General features: G+C 47.8%; 4 protein-coding genes across 6 annotated transcripts in view; 3 read left to right on the top strand and 1 right to left on the bottom strand.

Annotated features, from left to right (window-relative positions):
* LOC118512978 (serine-rich adhesin for platelets) overlaps nucleotides 1–13,075 on the bottom strand; it is a 56,718-nt gene extending 43,643 nt beyond the window's left edge. The window contains exons 1-2 of the mRNA XM_036058223.1: nucleotides 12,870–13,075; nucleotides 6,063–6,720 (exon numbers count right to left, since the gene is read on the bottom strand). The gene's annotated coding sequence lies outside the window, so the exon portion shown is untranslated. The remainder of the gene's footprint in view (nucleotides 1–6,062; nucleotides 6,721–12,869) is intronic.
* LOC118512990 lies at nucleotides 9,124–10,545 on the top strand. Its single transcript, XM_036058246.1, has 2 exons — nucleotides 9,124–9,964; nucleotides 10,001–10,545. Exons 1-2 carry the CDS (start codon nucleotides 9,258–9,260, stop codon nucleotides 10,317–10,319), a joined length of 1,026 nt encoding a protein of 341 aa, XP_035914139.1. The 5' UTR covers nucleotides 9,124–9,257; the 3' UTR covers nucleotides 10,320–10,545.
* Nucleotides 13,076–16,465: 3,390 nt separating the features above from the next.
* Nucleotides 16,466–19,075, top strand: LOC118512981 (Bardet-Biedl syndrome 1 protein homolog). Of its 2 annotated transcripts, XR_004906381.1 has the most exons (5): nucleotides 16,510–16,646; nucleotides 16,828–17,096; nucleotides 17,169–18,631; nucleotides 18,699–18,853; nucleotides 18,968–19,075. XR_004906381.1 is itself a non-coding variant. In XM_036058234.1 (4 exons), exons 1-4 carry the CDS (start codon nucleotides 16,636–16,638, stop codon nucleotides 18,765–18,767), a joined length of 1,812 nt encoding a protein of 603 aa, XP_035914127.1. In that variant the 5' UTR covers nucleotides 16,466–16,635; the 3' UTR covers nucleotides 18,768–19,075. The 2 variants fall into 2 exon arrangements, 1 of the variants encoding a protein (XP_035914127.1); XM_036058234.1 differs by having other exon boundaries at nucleotides 16,466–16,646; nucleotides 18,699–19,075.
* A 72-nt stretch (nucleotides 19,076–19,147) lies between these two features.
* LOC118512992 (acyl-CoA-binding protein homolog) lies at nucleotides 19,148–22,922 on the top strand. 2 transcript variants are annotated; one of them, XM_036058248.1, is made up of 3 exons: nucleotides 19,148–19,443; nucleotides 21,996–22,051; nucleotides 22,221–22,922. In XM_036058248.1, the coding sequence occupies exons 2-3, from the start codon at nucleotides 22,043–22,045 to the stop codon at nucleotides 22,467–22,469; spliced, it is 258 nt and encodes an 85-aa protein (XP_035914141.1). In that variant the 5' UTR covers nucleotides 19,148–19,443; nucleotides 21,996–22,042; the 3' UTR covers nucleotides 22,470–22,922. The 2 variants fall into 2 exon arrangements, with proteins under 2 accessions (XP_035914141.1, XP_035914142.1); XM_036058249.1 differs by having other exon boundaries at nucleotides 19,413–19,468.
* Nucleotides 22,923–23,579: the final 657 nt, after the last annotated feature.

Raw genomic sequence — 23,579 nt, 5'->3', positions numbered from 1 at the left:
GACAGACGACAGCTGTAAAGACACCGGAAGGAAAGGCATCGTGACGCTTCTACTGGCCGTTCGCATGCGATCGAGACGACATCGAAGAAATGTCCACACTTTGTTAATCAATCGATTCAATCTTCGATTGGACGGAAGAGAGAGGGAAAGAGAGCGAGAGAGACGGACAAGGAAAATAGAAAATTAATTGAATGACCCATTGGCCACTAATAAACGGTACTCGGAGAGATCGGTGGCGTTGTTTGCTGAATAAATTAACGGTTATAATAATCACTTGCTTTATCTTAGGCGTATGATTAGGAAGCTCACCATTTCTAATTATGAGCTTATGGAGAAGTCTAGCCAAATGACTCTCTTTTGGCGTTTTGATAATTTTCCAACCTTCCAAAACGAGGATTGCTGGAGACCCTTCACAACTACCCTTGGGCGTGTTGTAACGCTGCCTGAACCGCCACTCGTTACGATGAGTTATTTGAATTGAATTAAACATTACACGAGATGCAGGCCCATCCTCATAACAACACGAGACACTCGGACGATGCATTACCGTCTCGATAATAAGCCAACACTGTCTCCATTATCGATACTGGCTGATTGTTTTACTCACACATACAAGAAGCTTCACTTTTCATGACCATCCTTTACGGTCACAATCCATCTTGGCCGCCCGTTCCTTCCAGCAGCATTTATTTACCGATTGCATCATGTGCACCGCGATGTTCCCGAAAGGGGCTCATCATCAGCATCATCAACATCAGCTGCATCAACTCTAATCAACAAGCGCTTGGCACGGCGAAGATCGGACAGCCTCGCGCCGGCTCGAGCTCGATTACGATCAGCCGATGAATGGAATGGGATGGTGGATTTTTAAAGCCTTCCTTTTTCTTGTTTTGCTCTCACTCGCGATGCATAATCGCCGGCGCAGATCACACGACTGCGCTATGTGAGTGTGTGAGAGAGGGAGCGTGAGTATATGTATATTTGCATAATTTATGCTCGCCTGGCAGGGTAAATTTGAACCACCCCAAAAAAAAAGAGACGACGACGGTCAAACGAACATTCCACCACAGCGAAACCGTGGACAGGAAGGAAAAATGTCAACAAAATCGAAAGACTTCAATACACTGCAGGCGACGACGAACCCCCGTTTTTTTTTTTGAACCCACACATATTCCACTCCAAAATGCGCAAAACAACAAAACAGCGATCAGTGTAATATGATTCTAATACACCTCTAATACTATTTTCAAAACCACCACCATTCAACCTTTCACAGAGGAAGCACTAAAGAAAAGTCAGGCGACTTGTGTTACGAGTCGATGCCGTCCGTTAACACATCGGATTCGGTGGGAACTAAGCGAATGTATAATAATTTCTAATTCGATTAGAAAACTGATGTAAAACTGATTTTGATGACTTCCTTTCCCGCCCCTTTTCGGCGTTCGGGGAAGATGTTGCAGCAGCAGATGCAGCAACAGCGTGGGTATTCAATGGCTATGCAGATGCAGCACACGGTGCAACAGGCAAAAACTACCTACCGACGGTGTTTAATAGCTCAATTAGCTATAAATAATGCGGAAAGACGCGTATTTCGAAGACCTCCCTAGTCGAGCGACGCCATTGGGACAATGTTGGGAAGTATGGGAGACTTTACGAGCTGCTTGCATGACTTTTTAAGTAACCTTTAAAGGTGTTAGAAAAGCGATCCTCAAAAGGAAGCGCTCTGAGAGTATAAGATGTTCATTTTGTTACTTTTTTTCGGGGATGCCTAACGACCTATTAGGTCATGTCTAGCATATGAGGGTTAGGTCGACATATTTTAACAGAGAAGTGGTATTTCACCAAGGCTCGAAAGAAAATCTTGGAATACCGACTGGCATAGTGAAACCAATCGCTAGCACAATCAACGCAATCCCGGAGTCAAATAAGCTAGAAATGGCTGCAAACATCTCTCTAGATTGTAGAGCGAAAAGAAGGACATCATGATGATAAAAATCGCATATAGCTCCTTTAACAGATAAATTTTACTGCTAAATATCAGAGGAACTGTTTGTAATAATGGCACACATCGCTCAAAGCTTCTTGTACTAAAGCACAAACCCTGCATCGGTTTTTCCCTAACCGTCATTCGCTTTCAAAAAATGTCGACTTCCGACAGTTCGGTTCGTGGCTCGGCTAAATGTCGGCTATGTCGACATTCATGTTTCCAACGCACGACGGTCGAAAGCGATTGGTGAAAATGATTTCATTATGAATTTTTAGGAACAATCGGTGTAGGTCACAGATATATCAAATATTTATCTCATTTTCCTGTGGTTATTATCCTAAAAAGTGATTATTCAATATGTCGACTGAGAGGCCATAAACACCCAGCTCATAGAATGTCGATGAAGTCGGTGTAGTCGAACAAACAACAAACAACGGCAATCCCTCTTAACACGGTTGCTTCCTGTTTCAGCTAAACAGTGATTTCCCACCAATATGCTAACGGAACCACAACCCAACGGCCTTCGCCGTTTAAATCTTATGTACGCTCAATTTGTTTGCCTCGTTGTTTGGTCACCCAATAAAGCAAAAAAAAAACGGCGATCCATCCCAAATGGTCGGCGATCATGGTGACGGTGCGAAAAAAACACCCGGTGTCCATTTCCTTCCAATGACCAATCGGAAGCATTTTAAGCACCCTTTTCGCACTCGTTTGCCTGGTAGTTAAATGTGCGTCTTGGAGTTGTTTTAGATCGTCCGAATGGACCTAATTCACTGCTGCCTGTGCAAGCAAGTAAAAAAAAAAACGAGCCACAAAAGAAAGTGTAAACTCGATCCACAAACTCGATCAAACGTCCAATGATCCTCGAGTGTTGAGTCATTTATAGTTTTTGCATCTGACAAATCGTTTGTTGTCGGCAGAGAATGGAAGCGACGAACCGCCAAATTCGAAGCCGGTGAAAGGACGGTTTGGTGAAGAAACCAAAGCCAACGATCAGCTAATCAACGGAACATGTTGCGAAGCTACCGTGACGCACCCTTTAACTGCGGAAGCTTTCCCGGACAAACAGCGTTTCGAGCAGTCCATTTTTGATGGCCGATCTAAATGGTGTCCGGAAGTGGAAGACAGATCTCGAGCGTACGAGCTAAGTGATGACACGTTGCACAACAGCGCAGCGCGAAAACAAATAGACGTGATAAGTGTGTGGATAAATGGTCCGTTTTCCGCCCTTTCCTTATCACTGGGGATGCAAAGAAAGTTTGGAGCTCTTTTTTGGTGAGAAAACACTGTTCGTACAACCCTCAGCCAAAAAAAAAGGAAAAAGGAAATCTCACCTGTTTCGGTACAATCGTGCATGGCGCTCGTTCGTTTAAATAACTTGCTGGGTAACGACGATATTTGCATGCGGAGAGAAAAAAAGGGTAGAAAGGGAATAATGAAAGTAAAAAGGCGGGAAAACGAGACTTCACGGCAAGCACGGCGTGTGTGTGTGTGAGAAAATTTCACTTTTTTTGCAAAAATTTGTCTGGCGCATAAATAGATTGCGCGGTTGCTGCAGTCGGATCGGCGACTGCTCGTGATGCAGATAAATAATTAACCATTTACCAAACGCAAACGGTTAAAATTAATTCCAAACATATTTTATTCGCCAAACAACGCGCGTGCACAGAGACAGAGGAGACAAATTCGAGTTTGGCGAGCAGCCGCGTACACGCAAACGATCCGGTGCGGTATTGCGCGTACAGTTTGCGTGCATGGCCTACTTATGTGTATCGAAAAACGATTGCAATAAAAACCCCCAAAACCAAGCACAAAACGATCATTTTCAGCTGAGGCAAAGGAAGAAAAGACACAAATAAAGCTGGCCAGTTCGTGACCTTCGCGGCATTCGGTGTGGCGGCTCGTTGCCTTTAAAGATGTTGTTGAAAATTGTTTTCCTAAAGCTCACCTACCCGGGGTGGTATATAATTTGAGAAATTTGAGCAAGCATTTGCAGGAGCTGTGAGTACGGTGGGAGACTGAATGCAATCTCGGATGTCTTCATTAGTCGAGTCGAATGTACCCATAAGAGCGATCATTCGGAGTGTACTTAACATTCAAAAGGGAACACACATTACGCAGCATTTCGGCTTGAGTGGAAATAGATCTCAAGGCTCGTCGTTTGGAGAGCATTTGTAGGGCCAAGCCTCGGTAACTGAAGGTGACTCTTAAGGCTCCAAGGCTACAACACGACTTACTGAGAGATGAATTTGGAAGCAATAAATGCATAAATTGTTTGAGAAGCGTCGATGAGCGTCGTTGTGAAATCGATCCTGAAAGCTTAATATCCATAAGCAGACATATTATCACTCGATCGATTATTCGAGGCCTTACCACAGCGCTGTCCCAGCGAGGTTTGACTGTTAATTCGCTTTAACACCTCAAACGGTTCCCTAGTACGGCCGTTTCGTACTTTCACTTGTCGTGAAGGCATCCACCATAGCCGGGGGTTGATGCGTCACCGGGCTGGCGATGGCAGTTTATGGCAGAAATGCATGCATCAGCGTTCGTAGCCTTAACGCCTACGAATGCATTCCTGCAGCTGCACTGGCGGAGTAGCCGCGTGGAATGGACAATAGATACCTAAAGCCCTAGAGGACTTTATGTCAGTACGCCTCAGCAATCCGGTTTTTGCAGTTTGACCTCCGCAAACGGTACGGTAACGTGGAGACTGTTAACGTGGGGGTCGGTAAGGTAGAAGGTCATAGTCGACCCGCGACGCTAGCTGACATCGAAACCGGACATTTGCTCAAGCTAGTAGCAGCTCAAGATCGCAGCTCACCAAACCATTGGTCCGCATTGGGGATTGTCCCAGATTTGAAAGTCTATCGGTAGAACCGGTTCGATCGCTAAAATGCATGTTTGGGGAGAAGAAAAATTGGCTAGAAAACACGGAATCAGAAAATTGATCACCAGAATAGCAATCGAACTCATAGCTAACGGGATGTGTTTCAAGTTTTTGGTGATCACCACTGGAGAATGCTCCAGAACGTGCCTGGAATGGGTGAGAGAACGGGTCTTATTAGCATCAGCGTGGTGTACTGTTGTGGGTGTTCCCGGGGTCCAGGTCTGTGTGGGGGGATTTACCAAAAATTTCTCCCGCCAGTAGTTCTCAGACCGGGACGGGTTCATTAGCCGCAGTGGAAGGAACTGTTCCAAACAGACAACAACAACATCCCAATTGGCACACTTCCTCCCTTGGTGGGTGTGTGTGTTTGTGAGCAACGATTCGTCGCTGCTTTTTCGGGATGGTTATTAGCATAGAAAGCGATCCCGTGGGGCGTTGCTGTGTGTCTCTTATCTTAAAGTAGGTTACATTTCATATTCAAAGCAACGGTCTGCCTCCGGTTGTCACTAAGAAGCTGTGTAAGAAGATCATTTGCGGATCGTTGTTAGAGGTGAGTCGGAAAATACCCGCTCATTTAAATCGAAACTCCATCGTAATGGATTATTCTCACTAGATTATCCTTGAGCCCGGTGTCTCCGGTAGCAGAGCCATGATGAAGGACAGCAGAGCTTACCGAAAAGCCAACAAGACTGACTGACTGACAAATTTCTTTTCCATTACTACCACGGCGGACTCAGGGCCACTTCTGTGCGAGTGAACTCCTCCTCCTTCCAATAGCGCGAAGGTGTGCTCGATGATGATGGCCGATTGACGCTTGACTTGCCGAAGGTTAGCTGCTACCGACAGTTCGATTCTTGGCAGGTCGTGTGAACGCGTGTCGTGTACACCAACTTTCGATCATGGTGACGAGCGTGACCGCATTCTAGCCGAGAGCTCTACTATTCGAGATCTTAATGGACCTCCGTCCGCCTGTAAAGGTGATCTCGATTCACTCGTTATGGAGACGAAACTGACACTGATGGCGGATGGCTTGTTGTTTTTTGGGGCCACAGACAAATTGAACGATCGTATCTCCTATCAAACACGGCCTTCAGTATGACGACGCGTGATCATATCCTTTTATGAGCTTTGTAGGACGCACGGAGTGCCATGCTTAGGATGTTTCTAGATGTAAGAAAGCACACTTACCCCATTTTGAACTCAGCACGTTACGACGAGAAGTCTCAGCCAGAAAATGATGCAATTGTTGATGATTAGATTCACACGTTCGAACTCTCGATCTCACAACTCCTTCTCGAATCTACACCCACGGAAGCCTTCAATCTCACCACCACTCACTGTACCACTGTATGTACGGTTAATTCGATTCACGGCACAGACACCTCCACCCTGGAACTGTATCCACCAACACCACAGAGCTAGCAAGCTTATTCCTTCACTTTGTAAAAAAAAGACTTTGGTGCCAACGTCGGCACAGAAACACTTTTTTGGTACGACAAAGATGCTGCTCCAACGGCACAAAGAACACGGTTTACGGTATCATCCGAGCACACACACACACACACACACACACACACACAAACACACTGTTACAAAAAAACGGATCGGGATATCACCAACTTTTACACGCGTGACTTCAGAACACTTTGGCGAGCACTTCTTCCCATTCGCTCGGCAGTCGTCACCTCCAGTTCGGCTGCAAACTGACGACTGGCTCAGATTAACACGTCCACAAACAGGTTTTTTAAGTATTATGATTTCGGCGCTGCGAGGTTAGGGAAGTGCTCGCTGCTCACCACTCGACATTAAGATTTTGCCACTGATTATGACGGCGGAGGTTTATGATCTGCAAAAAAATAAGGTGGTTGACACACAGAGAACGGGAGAGAGCTATGAAGATCGTGCCGAGAATGAGAATAGGTCTTAAGATGTCTATCGGAAAATAAAAACGTTCCGTCGTGCTACATTAGACACAACAACTCGTGTTTTCAGTTCTTCCGAACGCTATTTGCTTCGCTAGTCGTCTAGAAGACTTGTGTGTGTGTCTAATTATGTTTCGGGCGTTCGAAGGATTCGTTTTGGGGTCTTCCAACGGCTGTCGGACATTTGGACACGTTAATGATCGGTTTGCAGACATTTGGTACAGTGCAGTACAGTTCATCAATCCAATTTGACACCTTCGAAATTACTTCCTTATTTTGTGATTCGAGTGTTCGCCTCACATCTCAGCTCGGAATTTCCATTGCAAGGGTGTAACAGAACACACGCACACGAAAAGATCACTCGCCGCTGGTTTGTCGCCGCCGCCAATTATCTACGAACCGAACCAAAAACTTCACAAAAGCATAATGTTCCAGCAACGGCCTTACTTTTCCCCTTTACATTGTTTCTGCACGATCGTCCACGGTCGTATGGTGTTCCCGCAATTGTTGTTGTTGACTTCGGTTTTACCGACAATGCAGCTGGGTACACCTTTTGTTGATTTTCCCACCGGAAAGAAAAACCTGTGCAGTAGTAGCTCAGCAGCCAGCAGGGTAAAAATTTTCCACTTTATTTTCACCATTAAGCAGCCCGATACGATCGTGCGCGATACAGATCTGACGCGGAGAAAAGCGCTCCACCCGGCTCCCCAGAGTCAATGGTTAAAACGGTCGATTTTCCACACTTGGATAATGCGATCAAAACGGGCCAAGACGGTTAGGTTTTTCCGTGCACTGGCACGCTTGTATCACATCTCCCCCTACCGGGGCGATCGCTTTCCGTCGACTTTGTCACGCGGTCAGTTGCTGTGCATCTCTCCCACTCTCCCTTTACAAACATGCTGATTATGCAATGGGCTTTTGCTAAACTGCTGCAGAGACAACCGGTAACCGGTAAGCTCCGGGTTGTGCGCATCGTTTTAGTGACGGATCGCAATGACTCACGGTGCATTCCGCCAAAGGGAGTTTACCGGTCCAGTCCGGCTTTGGGCAGGTGAAATTGTGTAACTATATGCTGCAGATCGGAATGGAGATTTGATGGAAGCCTTTTAGTCGGTGCTTGCGGAAAGTTTTGCACAGATGGATGTAGATAAACGGGGTTTCTTTAAGGTTTTGTTTTTCCTTGGTAAAATGGCTTTGTTAAGGATTTTTCGTGCTTTGCTGATGATGGGTTTCGCATTATTCGAAGTTGCAGTTGCCAAAGATGCTGATCTCAATAATAGGATACCTTCAGACCCGCTAGCGAAAAAGCAAAGAATTGCTCTCGCGATCTCCATCCACTTGTTGATTCTACCAGGAGTTATCCAAATTCAAAGAGTTTTGTGAACCATCCCGCTACTCGTATTGTCACCCGAATCAAGTATTTCGTAACTCGATTAAAAGAGCAAAATGTTTTTTCCCCCCCAAACCATCATCATTACCGCAATGGAAATGGGTACCAGTGTTGCAGCTTAGGACAGAGGCTGGAGGATGGAGGGCTCGCTAGCTCATTAAACGTGTACCATTCTGTCCGCTGGTCGAGACATGAAAAGAAAAACGATCATACCGGGTGACATAAGCTGTACTTGCTGTATTGCTTGCTTGCAAAAGCCTCATCACGGTGCGTTGATGCTGCACTTAAAACCGAAATTCCTTGCTTCTTGTACTTAGCTAAGACATGTTTGTTGCCGAGTAAGGACAGGCGACATTTCCGGTGCTTCAATGGTCCTAATTAATGCAACGATCCATGAACGTATGGCGAGTGCCTTTAAATCAAACGACCGAAATGGCAATGGAGATGGAGAGAAAAACAAAAAAAGAAGGCTTGAGCGAAACAATGTTTTGATTCTGAGGTAACAAACCAGTTTCATTATCTAATAAAACAAAAAGATAAATGTTGTTAATCCCAATAAGAACAGAACACATTTTCAAACGACCAACGCCATCTACACATAGAACACAGCCTCATCATGAATTTGCCTTCAACTGACAGCGAGCGGCTTCGACACAGCCTGTCACGACAAGGTTAGGTCACTGCACTGCACACATAGAAACGGTGCTTAAAAATAAAACTTCTCATTGAATAATATTTTCAAAACTTATTGATAAAACGGAATAAAAAATGTTTTCATAATGATTTTGTACTAAAACTATGAAAAAAGGGCGAATCAACGCTCATAACTGCGATCAATGCTTTGCTGATGGTACCCCACACAGAAACAAAATGGCTTCCGCAACGCAACAATGGTACAACCTAGCAACCGTCAAAAGTTTCGGTTTGTTTACGTCTTTAAATCGAGTATGTCAAATCGGCATTCTGAGGAAAGCAGATCGTTTATAACGTTTTTCCGTGCAATTTCCCAGGGACCGGTCTGCGTTCTAGTGTTCGCCATTAAGTTATTTCCACACTCACCAAACGCACAAAATGGCGCAAGTGAAATACGAACCGCTCGAGGACGACATAGACGACATCGACACAAGCATGCGGCACCTCATCGAGCAGGCCGATTGGTTTCTGGACAGCTTACGAAGCCGGCCATCGTACAACAACAGTAGCAGCAGTGCCAACGAAAGCAACGCTAGCAGCAGCCGGGAAAGTGCACAGACCAGCAGCAGCAGTACCGCACAGCCAGAGCAAGGCAGCACCACTACCACCATGGGTTCAGCAGTATCGTCGGTGAACCAAGATGAGCCAAGTAACGACAGTTCCGGTAGCGATACTACCATACTGTGCAGCCACGACGAGCTGATGCCCGACGCCTCGACACCCATCCCGCTGGTCGACGATTCTTTTGCGCAGGAAGTAATCGTAATAGGCACGCCAGCGATCGAACCCAGAACCAGCCAGCTGCGTGCCCGTCGCCGTGCACGACGCGCCCTTAACCGTGACACATCCGTGATCGATCTGTCGAACTATCAGGAACCGGAACCTGTTGTGATAATCTCATCGGACGAGGAAGACAATATCGCGCCGAGCACGGTGCAAACGTCCTTTCCAGTGCCAATCCCTCAACCACTTCCCTCTGGCAGCTGGAGTTCGTTTACGGTCGGCGGTTTGGCCGTCTCCGTCCATACGTCGCCTACCCAAAACATTTCGGTTGCGCTTTCCAGACATCTTGCCGACGACTCTAGTCGATCGACAGAACGCTCCCGAGAGCGCCAAGAAATTGTTGAGGTCAGCATGCTAGAATCAAGGCCGGCGCCCGTAACAGCAACGCAACCCGCCCGCCGCCCAGCGCCACCTTCTGCATCACCAGCACCGAATACGAATCTCAACGAAACGCGCACTTCCCGAGGTGTGGACATTATCTGCCCGATCTGTTACGAAACGCTCGCCAACCGGCAGGCCCTTTCAACGGCCTGCGGGCACGTGTTCTGTGCCGTGTGTCTCCGTCGATCGCTGAAGCTTGCCAAAAAGTGTCCAGTCTGCAAGAAAGGCTTGACGAAAGCGAACGGGATGCATCCGGTTTATTTTGCTACGGAATGAGGCTACACGGTTTCCAGATTTTTTTGTTACGTTTTATGCCCCATTTAAATTATCTTACGATGGCAGTTACGCTTTTCTGTGCACTCAAGTATTGACAAGAAGAACGCGAATAGAATAATGTAAATATGTAACGAGGCTGAGCCGCGAGCGATATGAATATTATGAGAGCAGGAATTGTTGAGGTGCCAAATAAAATGTTACTACAGACGATCAACCGTACGACGTACACTGGGAGTTTGTCTTTAAGTGCCCTTTAAAGGCTGCTTGTAGATACCGTCCTTTGGCTAATGTTACGTAGTGTAGTTGTTTGAGCAGTTTACTGGAAGCCTAGCGCACCCTGTTGAAGGTCAGCTATAGCTGTGCGGCTGCACAAAGAAGGAACGTGTGTGGCGGTGCGTGTTTCGTTCATAGAACACAACGATGCTGATCGCCATTTGTCTCTTTCCTAGTATCGCCGCGCATTAGTTAGCCCTCTGTGCGTAAACGGAGCAACTCCGATCCGGTCGGTATTGATCGCCACAGGCAAATGGCACGGCACGCACTCGGCGGTTCTTCGGTTCGTGGTGCTGGCAATATTGTTTACCTCCACGTACCACGGGCAAGAAGCATGGAATTCGATGCTATTTCGCAGCACTAAACGGCTGACTCATGCGACCAGTGAGCCAGTGAAGAAAAAGGAATCTTACCACCGATCATTCGCTTGGTGAGGAGAGAAACTGGTTTAATCTTCTTATCGCTTTGTGCTTTGCTGCAACGGTGATGCGTTCTTGACCACAAAGAGAGCACACGATCGTCCAACAGCACGCGGGCGCTCGCGGCTGTCTAAGGTGAGTCATCGTGCAGACTAGGGCCAGGTCAGGTGCTGCGCGTGACAACCCCCGAGATGAGGAAAACCCAAAGTCTTCCGGTAAGCGTTCTACTCGAGTTATGGAAATCATAGCAGGCGCAGCAAACCTTCCTTTGATCAGAAGATCGAAACAGTAGTCTTCGCCCATCTCTGACAACCTTGGATACCCATGATTGGAATGCTAGTCCTGTGCATGGGGCAAGGTCGGGATAGGATTTGACCCTTACCCAATGTTAGCCACCGCCTCTAATATCGTTAACCATACTGTGGAAAAAACAGTTCTTGGTTACGAGGAAACGGTCCAGATGGGATTTGATACCGGTCCGTTAACTTTAGCAACCGGCGTCAATAAAACTGGTTCTTCAATCACACTGAAGTAGAATGCTTCATCCATCATTCTTACCAAAAAAAACTTCTCAGGAATCCCCCGAAGCATCGAGCAAACACATAGCACATAGCCAACGCCGATAAGATATCGTATTTAACCCAATTGCAAATTGTTGTCGATACGAAGTATTTCTTTGGAGTTTCTGTCCACAAACTACTTTGAATGCCGGCCAACTCATAACTCCATCGCGGCCAACAAATCCATGGCTGATGGCTACAACTCCAATAACTCTTAGCAAGGGACCGTCGCTACACTTTTACCACACGCACAGACCTTTCTCCGTGGCCCGGGCCAGGGAGGACAGGGAAAAAAACGATAAGAAAACCGTCTTTATCAAACAATGCACTTGGGGCGGGAGATTTGAACAGTAGTTTCACACACTTCACGAACCTGATGCCCGACGCTTTGGCGGTCGTTTCTCTTTGCTTTTGCTAATGGCTGCTCTGTCGTGATGATATGCAAACACACAGACTCACACACCCGTTAAGGGTTGGGATTAATACGGAATGAAGCTCACTTTATGCACTACACGATCAGGAACTGTTAGGCGGAACCAACTTCTCAGAGACTCAAAAGTTTGGATGAGTTTTGAGTGATTCCATTTACGATAAAGCGCCACAAGCCGATCGAACATCACCGCAGGTGGTGGCTTGATCAGTTACATTTCCCGTCCTCTAATTTCCCAGCCACGACACATTCGAACCTCCCGGGATGGATCGAAGTTACACGCTGCTAATCTCGGTATGCTCCACGCACAAACGGATTCCGTTACTCCGAAAGCATTGTGATCGTACGATGAACTTTCCTGGTGGCACATGCTGAGATCAGGAGAAACTTCACTTTTGGGGTGGAATCTTTTAACATTCTGCTTGATGACCGCACACACACACACACCAGCTTCGTTGTGGTCGAATCGCGCCCACTTAGCACAATCCCGAAGAGCGTTTGACTCATTGGACAACTCCACGTCCGAGGGCGCCATTCCGTTTCACAGACATCCCGAAAACCACAGATGGAGGGAAAGACTTTCTCACGTCAATTTGGGTCACTTTGGCGCTGTACGGTGGGCAATTGATCGGAAGGGATTTAATTTTTTTGTCCAACTGACTAACTTTGGAGTAATTGGTAAAGGCGCACAAAATGCAACCACAATCCTCGATTTGAATTTCACGACACGTGGCCCATCACTCGCTCTCTCTCTCTCTTGCTCTCTGTGGTGAAGCAATAGAAAATTATCAAACAACGCACACGAGTTCACTTCCCAACAGAATGCGTTTTTAATAGCAGCACAAGATGATTTTTATTCACAGCTCACCTCTAATACAAAACCACACAGCACGTACAATCACGGTGATGATAACAACGAGTCCCCACAAACGACTCGAGTGTTTTTTATTTTAACCCCCCTTCTGTTCAAAGTAATGTCACGCTCACGGATATAACTGCGTGCCAAACGGTACGCGGACGCTCGTTGTCTTGTTGCTGCCCGCACGGTTTCGCGCACTCCAACAAAATGGCCAAGGTAAACTTGGGCTGCATTGCCCAGACCTAGCCCCGGCAGCACTCTCGCAGTGGCGCTCTTGATTGAGTCGATCGTTGTATACACTTCATTGGAGAGAGAGAGAGTGTGTGTGTGACTCGATGACTGGCCGGGGAGAGTTTACCATTTGCAGCACGAGCTTGGAGGCTGACTTGGTGGCTGCCCACCAAGAAACACTCCCTGAAGGGAGAAGGGCCCTCTTAGAATGGGCTGGCGGTGTCGAGGGAGAGACTGGGAAAATGGAAAGTGAGTATCGGTTGGTTAAGGGAACGCAACCAGAGTTAAGGGACCTTGTCGTAAGGTCTGCGATTGTCTGGGACACCTTGAGCGGCAAAGGAAGCCGGTTACTTCTAGCGCTGTTGGGAGCTACGGTAGAGGAGGAAATCGTTTGTCAGACACACGGGTTTTGTTTATGTGACGGCACCACGGCGCAATGCATTTGCATTCCATCGAGAAGGGCCGTTTCCTAGGCGATCTATCACCGATGGATTCTGGCCATGATCGAGGGTTTTAAGATCTTAAATCTAGGTCGCCAGCACCAGTTCTCAGCGGGGGGATTGCTCCAGCAATCCCAAAGCCCATCAAATGCAACTGTCAACGGTCATTTTGCAATGGATTATTTAATAAAAGCGTCCCCCTCGTGTTTCGATCGTCCAAACGCAACAAAATGGCTATTAATGCTGAAATAAAAGCGTTGAGACATAGCTGGACGATTTTTTGGTGGCGTACCCTCAATAAAGTCTCCAGAGGCAAGACGCTTGGCAAACCATCTCGAAACGGAACGGTTACTAACCTCTCGCATAACAGCTAATCTGTCTTCATCTCGCAACCGCAATCGCGCACAGCCTTCCGGTTCCGGCGATCTTCACTCGTATTCTTCAACGCGATCTTCCAGCCATAAATCTCATGCAGAGACAGAACGTGCTAAAACGAAAGAAATGGTTAAATAAACTTCGGTGTACAGCGATCGATACGATCCCTACCTCGCTCGTGATCACTTTCGGAGCTGGTGATGGTGGTTTACCACTGTTGAAGCGCTGTATGCATACAGCTCACAAGCAAGTAGCAATAGAAAACACACCTTCTTCTCAACGCTCGCCGAAACGTACGTGCGAATGCTAAAGTGGGACGCAATTTACCCTGTCGAATGCTGAGACCAAGCTGGGTAGAGAGCTGTCCACTTTGGGCTGGTTTGTGTGCGTGTGTGTGTGGGAGTGCGCGGTATTAATTTGAATAGAAATCTTGCCTTGCTGTGTGTTTGTTCTCGTTCGCTTATTTTCCATTCTCGAAGGACGTTGACATTCGCCAAGACGTCACTAATCCGGGCAAGACAATGACAAGAATATGATCTCAACGCCTACCCCACTGCTGGTGAGATGAGACGCTGAACCATTGGAAGCTCTACCAGCTGATGGGTTGAAAGCTTCTCGGAACCTCTGGTCTGAACAGGACAGACATCGATAACTCGCTATGAATGGACGGACTGACTAATCCTTCAACTGCTCTTTAGATACCGGCAGCAATAATGGATAGATAGATTACCTTCTTTCTAAAACCCATAGCGGATGATCACCTTTCCGGACTCCGGCTGAAAATCCGGTTCCACAACATTGAACCTGAGTTGGCGAACCTTTCCCGCTTACTTTCACTCTCTTCCGGAGCTGCAGAAAGCAAGGCCACCGATAATACGCTTCCCAGTGATGGACGGCCCACGACCGAAGGGATAGGCAATTAATGAGAGGGCGTGTGTCCCCAGTAGCTTTAATCACAAGGTCGCTACTTGAGCAGTCCAGTTACACCCCTTTTTGAGGTTAATTCCGGTACTTGACGGAGGTCTGCAATCTACCGCAAATACTCGATATCCTCCCGTCCGTGGTAAGCTTTCTGAGAACTACTCTGGTGATATCAGTATCAGGAGAGTGTTGGAGATAAATTGATCTATTCTTGCGATTGTTTGCCTTGCTCTGCAATACGCAATCCCTCGCTGAGCCACTAGAGAAATAAGAAAATTTATTCATCTTGTTATGACCTTCCTCACAGCCAACGTATTTGAACCTCATCGCCCCTAACGAACCTATCAACAGAGTAATCGATACTCGGGCGTGTGCTGTACGGTTCTCAGTCCTAGTACAATGGAAACTGCAAGGAAAAGTTTTCCTTCACCGATGGCACACGCTAACCGTAGACGTCGCTCGATCGAAAGTCGGTAAGTATACACAGCCGGAGAGCCATCCCATTAGAGGCAAATATATGTCATCACACGTACAACAACCTTGCCGCAATCTGTTCGCGATATGATAAACTAGCCATTTCCAGCCCGGTTCCGGCCGAGTAGGTACACGTTTTTTAATCATCCATACCAAACAGCTATACGGGCGTGTTGAATCGATGGCGCGGTAGGTCAGAAGCATCAGACAACATCAAGCAGGACATGGAGCCAGACCGAGCCGACGGGAAAAGTGTGACAAAATGTGCGCGACTTGCAAATCAACTGGGCAAACTTCACGGTGGTACCGGTCGGCCATTAAAATAAACCTTACCCTTCGACGACACGGACACGCTCGGTCCGCTCGGAGTGATTCGTGGAGTGGAGCTGTCGTTTACCTTTGGCTATGGGTAATATTTCATTCCACTGGTGGAGTTTTCCACACTGACACACTGAGGAGGGGGCTTTCACACTTTCCACGATTCTTGCAGGCAACACTGACTATGACCGACATTTTCCACCAGCGCGCGATCCACGACGGAAAACCTGTCCCAACCGAATCGAACCGTGGGTCGGTACACCCTGACATCGCGCGCGATTGCTTCGATGGAACGGCTGGAACTCCGTTCATTCATTGATTAATCGATCGAAAGGAGTACCGAGGGTACGTGCGGATACCTTCACTTTGGCCATAAATAATCTAGCACCTGCGCGGATCGGAGTAGCGGGCTGACCCGTGTAGCTAGTGGCTGCGAAGATCATCAATTTAATAATAGCACACCGGTGGAAAATGGCAGGCTGAAGTCTTCGCACCATGAGCCACTGAAGAAAGTTTTCTCCTTTTCTCAACCGAACGAGCGAGGACGCCTACAACGACGTTCTGCCTTAATGCCGATGCCGTGAACTATTGGGAATAGCGCAAAAGACGCAAGAGAACTCCTTCCCGCCGCGTCACGTGCGCTGATGAGCTGCCATATTGCCGTTGCTAGTGGCAACGGCGGTACGATCATGCGCCTGCGTGTTCGAAAAAATAACCCCCCCCCCCCTGTGCAACAGGTGGCTAATGTGGTATGGTGGGAACACCTATCGGCCTTGCCACGGTTGCTAGGGGCAACGGGATTGTTGAGGGCTAAGGGCAAAGCACAAACAAACGGGATCTGATCTGATTTGGACGTGTCAAAAACTTGCGTTTCGAATAGACCCTTTTCCCTTTTTTTTCATCGGGCGTCCGTTACTGTGCATTCCAGATCATTACACGGTGTGTGCTGGTGCCTTCGGTTGTTGTGGCATTATTTAGATCGGATCCGATTGGATCATCTTCGGTTTGTGCCGGCAATGTTTCTGTGGTAAGTCTGCACCGGGACCATGGCACCCCCCTAGGCACGTCAATAATTGCACCGTTCTGGCAGCATTACGGCGTTGCTGATGAAACGGAACGAACCGCAACATCTCGCCTGAACGGTCGTGGCCACCCTTTAATAAACACTTTCTATCCCATCCCCCCCGATCGTTGGGGTTCGATTCTAGCAAAACGAAACCCACTGACAAGTGGCTGGACGCGCAGTGTGACGGTACGGCGGCATTGCACACGCTGCCCTCATGCATGACGCTGTGCGATCTGAAGAACGACAACTACTACCAGCTGGTGACGGTCGATGTGCCACTCTTTGACTTTGACGTCAAGCCCAAGCTGAAGGTGTACAAGGGAACGAACCTGATCAGCGAGCAGCATCTGCCGGGGATTCCGAGCGCGGTCGAGAGTCTGTACATCAACGATCAGGAACCAAGGATACCCAGTAAGTAGTGTCGGGTGCTCTCAGGTGCTTCGTCCCGGTTTGGTTGAGCTGAAGTACCGTGCCACCTCTCAGTCATTGCAGTTGCCGTAGAATCGTCGGTGCTGTTCTATCGTAACATGAAGCCATACTACAAGTACACCGTGCCGAGCATGACGATAGAACCGCTCGAGATAGACGTGTGGAAGAAGCTGCCGGTAGAGCGAGGTGATGCGCTGGATGCACTGGTCGATAGTTTGCGCTCGATCGAACCTTCGCAGATGACACTCCAAACACAGGAGTTGCTTAGCTTGTCCGAAAGTGAGCGTGGCGGCTACATTCGGACGAATGCGGAGCGCAAGCTGGAACGTTTGTCTATCATCACGTCCATGGACACGATCAAGAAAGCTTCAAATGATGTCAAATCGGCGTCCTGCTTGATCCTTGCGACCGAGTGCGGTGAGCTTCTTGTGCTCGATACGCAAGCGTTCGTTGTCCTTGCACAGGCTAAGGTTGGTCCGTTCCGTGGGACTCCGAGCATGATTTCGGCAAGTGGTCAGTACGATATCGACTACCGCGTGGTAATTGCGACACGGGAAGGTGCCCTATATTTGCTCCGTAAGGGATGGCTTGCAGGGCAGCATATCGTGAAGCTGGAGAATCCTGCCGCTGGCCTCTCTTTGCTACCGATCGATCAGACCATCGTGGTCGTTTGTATGAACCAATCACTCGTCTGCTATTCCAAAAAGGGCAAGAAACTGTGGACGGTGAAGTTACCCCAGCCAGCCGTATGCATGACACCCGTATGTCTGCCCCATCTCGGTATCAACCTAGTTTGCGTGTGTCTGAAGGGTGGCTTAGTCCAGTTCTACAGCCAGAAAAAGTTGGTAGACCAATTCTACGCTCCCGAGTCGGTATCGGCCCTAACCTTTGGCAGACTCGGGCAGGAGGAGCACGTCCTCATTCTGGTCACCATCGATGGTTCACTGATCGTGAAGATCCTCAAGCGAACGGCCGAGTTTGTGACAACGGACAACATGTACGACATCAAAACTACCGAGGAACCTCCGGGTAATTTGCAGATTCCGAAAAAGACGAAAATCTTCGTCGAACAAACGCTCCGCGAGAAGGAACACGCGGCCACCATACACAACTCGTTCCAGTCGGAGCTTTGGCGCATGCGACTCACGACAGCGCGAGCCACAGTGGACGTCATTAACTCGGCCGACAGTAACATGTCCACCGTGGATGTGGGTCTTGCTCCGATTAAGCTGGCAGCGGAAGTACTCGGGCTGGGACCAACCTTTAAGCTGTTTCTGATGCTGGAAAACATCTCCACCCGCAAGGAAGCGACCGGTCTAAACGTGCTGATACAGGCTGACCATCGTCATTATCTTGTGGAGCGTCCGTTCTTGAAGCTGCCAATGCTGGTGCCAGGATTTCCGATCCGTCTAGACTTTCGCGTGACGGTTACCGTCGACCCAGCGGATGGATTACCGCCGGTGGACTTGACACCGGAAAATTCACACATTAAGGTGCTGGTGTTTAAAAGCGGACAGGTAAAAAAAAAAAACGAACGCCAAGGATCGTTGATCTACGCTAACCTTCTGTATCCTTTCGTTCTAGACTAAACCGTTGATCGCGTCGACCGTGGTAATGCCTCAGCCAGAGCCTCAAATTTTGAATTCTTTCTAACGACGTGGAACCCCTAACAGTCCACCTAAACCGGGCTTACAGATCGTTATTTTCAAATTGAGTGCAACTCTACCACGCAAGTAATGGTGTGCATGGTCAACGGTTTGCATGCAATCCCATGAAGCGTTTTGCATGAAGCGTTTCTTACAGACGCTTGGATTTCAAATATATTTACATGATGTTTATGTACCATTTTACAGATAATGACTTCTCCGAGTATCAATAGAGAAAATAAGAATTTCAACACAATGCCGTGGAGAATATTCGATTGAGAGGAGTCTTACATCACTCAAGCATGGTGGCCAAGGTTAATTCCGCAATAAAGCTAATGCAAAAAATCGGTTTAGGGAACGGTTGAGTATTATCACACTCGTCACAAGAACGGCTCTCACCGAGGTTAATCCTCGCCAGTCGGTCATAAATATCATTATCGGTCACTTGCAGCTTAAGCAGCGTAGGTTGGTGGACGACAGCTTGAAGCGCATGCCTGTTGTCTTTAATCGGCACCGCTGACCGTCCGTCCGTCCAGCAATACACGCCCCGCCGTCTAGACCATCGCCGATTGAACATCGTCCCCCCGTTCGCCGGCAAGCAACGCAGCACAATAATCAGCCGACGTCGTAACAGCATAACGAACCCGCGAACAGTCTTCGTCGGACCAGCGTTTGAGTAAAAGGTGCGTAAGATTGCTGCTCCATCAGGTCGGTTGGTTGGTTGGTGGGTTTTTTGCTGATTTGGGTGCGGAACGGATCCGCTTATCAGTAGACCTCCTCCACCGGCGTGTGAGTGAGGTTTTGTGAGAACGCGTGTGTGTGTGTGTGCGCTGGGTTTGGAAATTTAAAAGCCGGTTCCTCTGCTCGATTTTTGCTCGGAGCTGAAGGTCAATTGAAGGAAGACGTCCGGTTGTAGGTCATCCGATCGCAGCATAGCCATGAGAGTTCAGTGCTTCCAGGTCCTCCTCAGCAAGGCGGTTGCGTTCTTGATGGATATGCGTAACATCGTAGCACTGACACCGAAACGAGTGCATAATGTGCTTCACACGTACTGGCCGAGAGGTCCATACGTGGAGGTCTTGCCATCACCATAATGGCCGCCACGCGGGCCTGGGCAGCTACACCGCCGTTGCGTGACTATTAATTGCAATCAGCGATTCTGTGCGGTCGTCGATTTCTTGGCGCGCCCTCTACAGTGCCGTCACTTCAAAGACCATCCACGCTGCGGTACAAAGTTGGCCAGAATTGAAAGCGATCGTGGGTGATATTGAGTGTTGAGTGAGCATTCTTGCACACCGCGCTCGTGATAGTTACCGTGCGCAATCCGGATGCCAACATTGCAACACATCCTTCTAGCCCGGCGTTGTGTGATGCAATCACAGCTCAAGGCTTGTAGAACAAGCCAGTGTTCAAAGCTTTATGGCCGTTTCGTTCAAGTTAAATCTTTTACCGATCTATCATCGGAAGTCCTCTCCACGGCGGGAGGATGTGATCGATCGGTCAGACATAAGTAATATCCCATCGGTCAGGTTACTTTCGCGAACGAATCCTATCAATCTTGGTTGGGTCTGCATATAAAACAGGCCAGCGGTCCACCTTTACTCGGGTGCGATGCGTGAGAGCTAAAATTAGAGAAGACATTTGCATACAATCTTGGGCTGTTTTAGGAGCCACAAGGAATGTCTCCAGCTGAAGCAGCCATTTGTTGACCATGGGGGAACTGGTTTTCCGATGGTCTGATTATTCTTCCTTCGGTCATCTATATTTTAAGGCCTTAAGCTAATCACCCATTCGACGTAGAACATATGATTTGGTAAGTCGCGAATAATTTGCGCCCCAAAAACAAAACTTCCCCAACTTCGCCAGCAAGCAATTATGCCGACTTGAGCAACCTACTTAAGCGAGGTGCGTCCTGCACTTAACTGTATCTGCTGCGGCGGTGAATGGGACAGCAGTTCAGTTAATGTTCAGCTCCAAAACAAGGTGCGAAATATGAAACCGAAAAACAAAAGCACTTGAGTGACCTTTTTTCCGCTTTTTGTTTTCGGTTTGACTTAAAAAGGTATCGAACGGTGCAATTCGATGCATGGTTCGACTGCCAAAAAAAGTGGAAAGAAAAGTAAACCAGCTTTCCAACCATCGTCTCACCACCAAGCACAGCAATGGAATGGAATGGCAACTGCAAAGTGCACCGATGCATCTGGATAGCGGGGCGACGGTCCACAATGACGGCTTTCATAACGCATAAATTGAAAACGGCTACCTGTGCACTCTTTTATATGTTGCAATATTTAACGGTCAGATTTATTTCACCATTCAAATTGGATTACATTCTCGTGTGAGCCGTAGCGCGTCCTGCATCAGCAGCACCGCACGCAATGACGCTTAATTGAGGGTCAAAGTAGAAACTGCGGGGCCGCCATGTGCTTCGTCTAATTGCGATGCAGCAAACAGCAAACAAAACACTTCCACCGAACATCAAAATGTAAATTCAAAATGAAGATCGGCAGAAAAACCCCACCTTACACAGCGGGAGGGGGTCCAGCTAATATGGCGTCATTGGATGTAAATTTTAGCGACAAAAAATATGTCTTTTTTAATATAGCTGACTCTGTGGTGCTGACGTAAAGCGAGATGCTAAGCAGTGTTTGATAAACGGCACTAGTTCCTTCGTGCTGTTTTGTCCTTCCTCAAGATCGTCCAAATATCTAGGGAAGGCCCTGCAATAGGTCCCCCACCATTGAACAGTTGGATGTGGAACAGTTTTTTGCCTCTTTTCGAAACTCAGTCCTTTCGAGTTTAAGGCTAATGGAGAGAAGTGTGGCCGTGCTGGTGTAGTTGCGTTTTATGGAGGATGACTCGGCCACGCTCGGCCATCAATGTCAAGTACGCACGCGGCACATGTCGATCATACGAATTGGTGCAAAGCGTGTCGCGTCCTGTGTGTGGCTCGAAACGGTGGTTTAACACATCATTAACGTCTAACCCAGGTTTATGATGGGGATTGGACGAAGCCCGGGGGGGTTGGGGTTGGCCGCGTACAAAGGTCATTTTGCAGCGGTGGACTTTGAGGTGTGCGCAAACTCTTTTTTCCCCCAATTGACGATAACAATTCAAGCAAATGGCTTGCAGTTTTGCTTTGCGTGTGTGATAATAGAGTGTGTTGATTTAGCGCGCTTATTTTTCATTATGTTTCTTCGTTCTTTCCTCCCCTCCATGTTTACACCCCCGGCAGGCATCCAGGCAGCTCTACAGCCGGCAGTTACATCATCCGAGATCAACATGGAGCAGGTAAGAGGATTTGGTGTTTTGATGGGTGCGAACTGATAAGCGGTCCACCGATCGATCGCTTATCGCCCGGCACACTCGACCGAAAGGGTTTATGCCGGCGATGGATGACTTGGAGTGGCGAGCAGTTGGCCCCCACATTAACCTTATGTTTCTGAATGTGTTCGCGCAGAAATTCAACGAATCCGCCGAAAGGGTGAAATCGTTCACCAAGCGACCGAGCGACTCGGAGCTGCTGGAGCTGTACGCCCTCTTCAAGCAGGCCACCGTCGGTGACAATGACACGGAAAAGCCCGGCATGTTCGACCTGAAGGGTAAGGCCAAATGGCAGGCGTGGGCTGACCGGAAGGGCACCTCCAAGGATGCCGCCATGGAAGCGTACATCAAGCTGGTCGAGGAGCTTACGGCGAAGTACGCGTAAATGGGCCATCACATCACAACTAACGCAACGGGCTTGGGGAAAAATGGGGAAAATTTGTTCAGTACTTTTGTTCACTAATCAACTCCCTGCTACTACTACGCTTACGACTACTGGGCCATAGCAATGCTGCCCCGTTCCCGGCGTGGTCCTTGTTCCTTCGATTCAAATTTGCCTTTCTCGTTATCTATGTTCCTACTTTGGGAGCACCTTGGGGCACTGAGCCGTACTGCAGTTTTGGACCGTTGCTTATCGGTGAATCGTGTTTAGCGTGATCGAAAGAATTGTTGGTGTTTTTTTTTGTGTGGGAAGAAGGAAGAGGAACCGTGGGAAGGGGAGGAGTTTGCACAATACGTCAGCTAGGGAAGATAACAGCCAAAAAATTTGATACAGGGGTGGAATAAGTTTACCAAGTAAAATAAAGTTATACAAATTGTTATACCGATGGTGTCAAAATAGGAGAGCGTTCGGGGGATTTTTTTTTGTTTCTAGCGCACCTCAATATCACACGAAGAAAGTCCGACAAGAATGACTTGTGAAAATATGAACAAAGCTTTCTATTAAAGAAATTGTAATCCTCCTAACTCGGTGCCGAGTTTTTCACGAGAGACAGAAAGGGAGTTTTAAAGACCCAGAAAAGCCTTTGCATAATGGACTCAAAATTCTCGAACTCTGAATGATCTACGGCTTTAATGGCGTGCTATGTACGATGATCACCCAACAGACTCTGATGCGCGGCAAGTCATGTAATGAGAATGGCACCATACTATTCAATCGGTAAATCTTCTTGGGGCGTGCAGATGGACTCAAAATGAGATGAACTGATGACGTAGTCCTAATGGCGTGCCTGCCCCGTCAGTGATGTTCGACTGCAAGTGGTATCAAGAGACTTGTGCAGCAAATTTTGTTCTTTGCTTAACACACTGGCTGGCCTACAAAACATTTTCACACCACATATCAGATTCGTCATGAGGAACAAGAAGGTTGGGACAGGGTGTTGTCAAGAATATGTTAATGATATGCAGTGATCGTATATGTCACAGCATTTATATCAACCCGAATCTATTTATTTTCATGCGAGAAAATTTAATTAAAAATTATTAACAACACAAA

This window comes from Anopheles stephensi, chromosome 3 (assembly GCF_013141755.1).
Source record: "Anopheles stephensi strain Indian chromosome 3, UCI_ANSTEP_V1.0, whole genome shotgun sequence".
NCBI lineage: Eukaryota > Metazoa > Arthropoda > Insecta > Diptera > Culicidae > Anopheles > Anopheles stephensi.
This window is presented reverse-complemented; position numbering and strand designations above follow the sequence as displayed.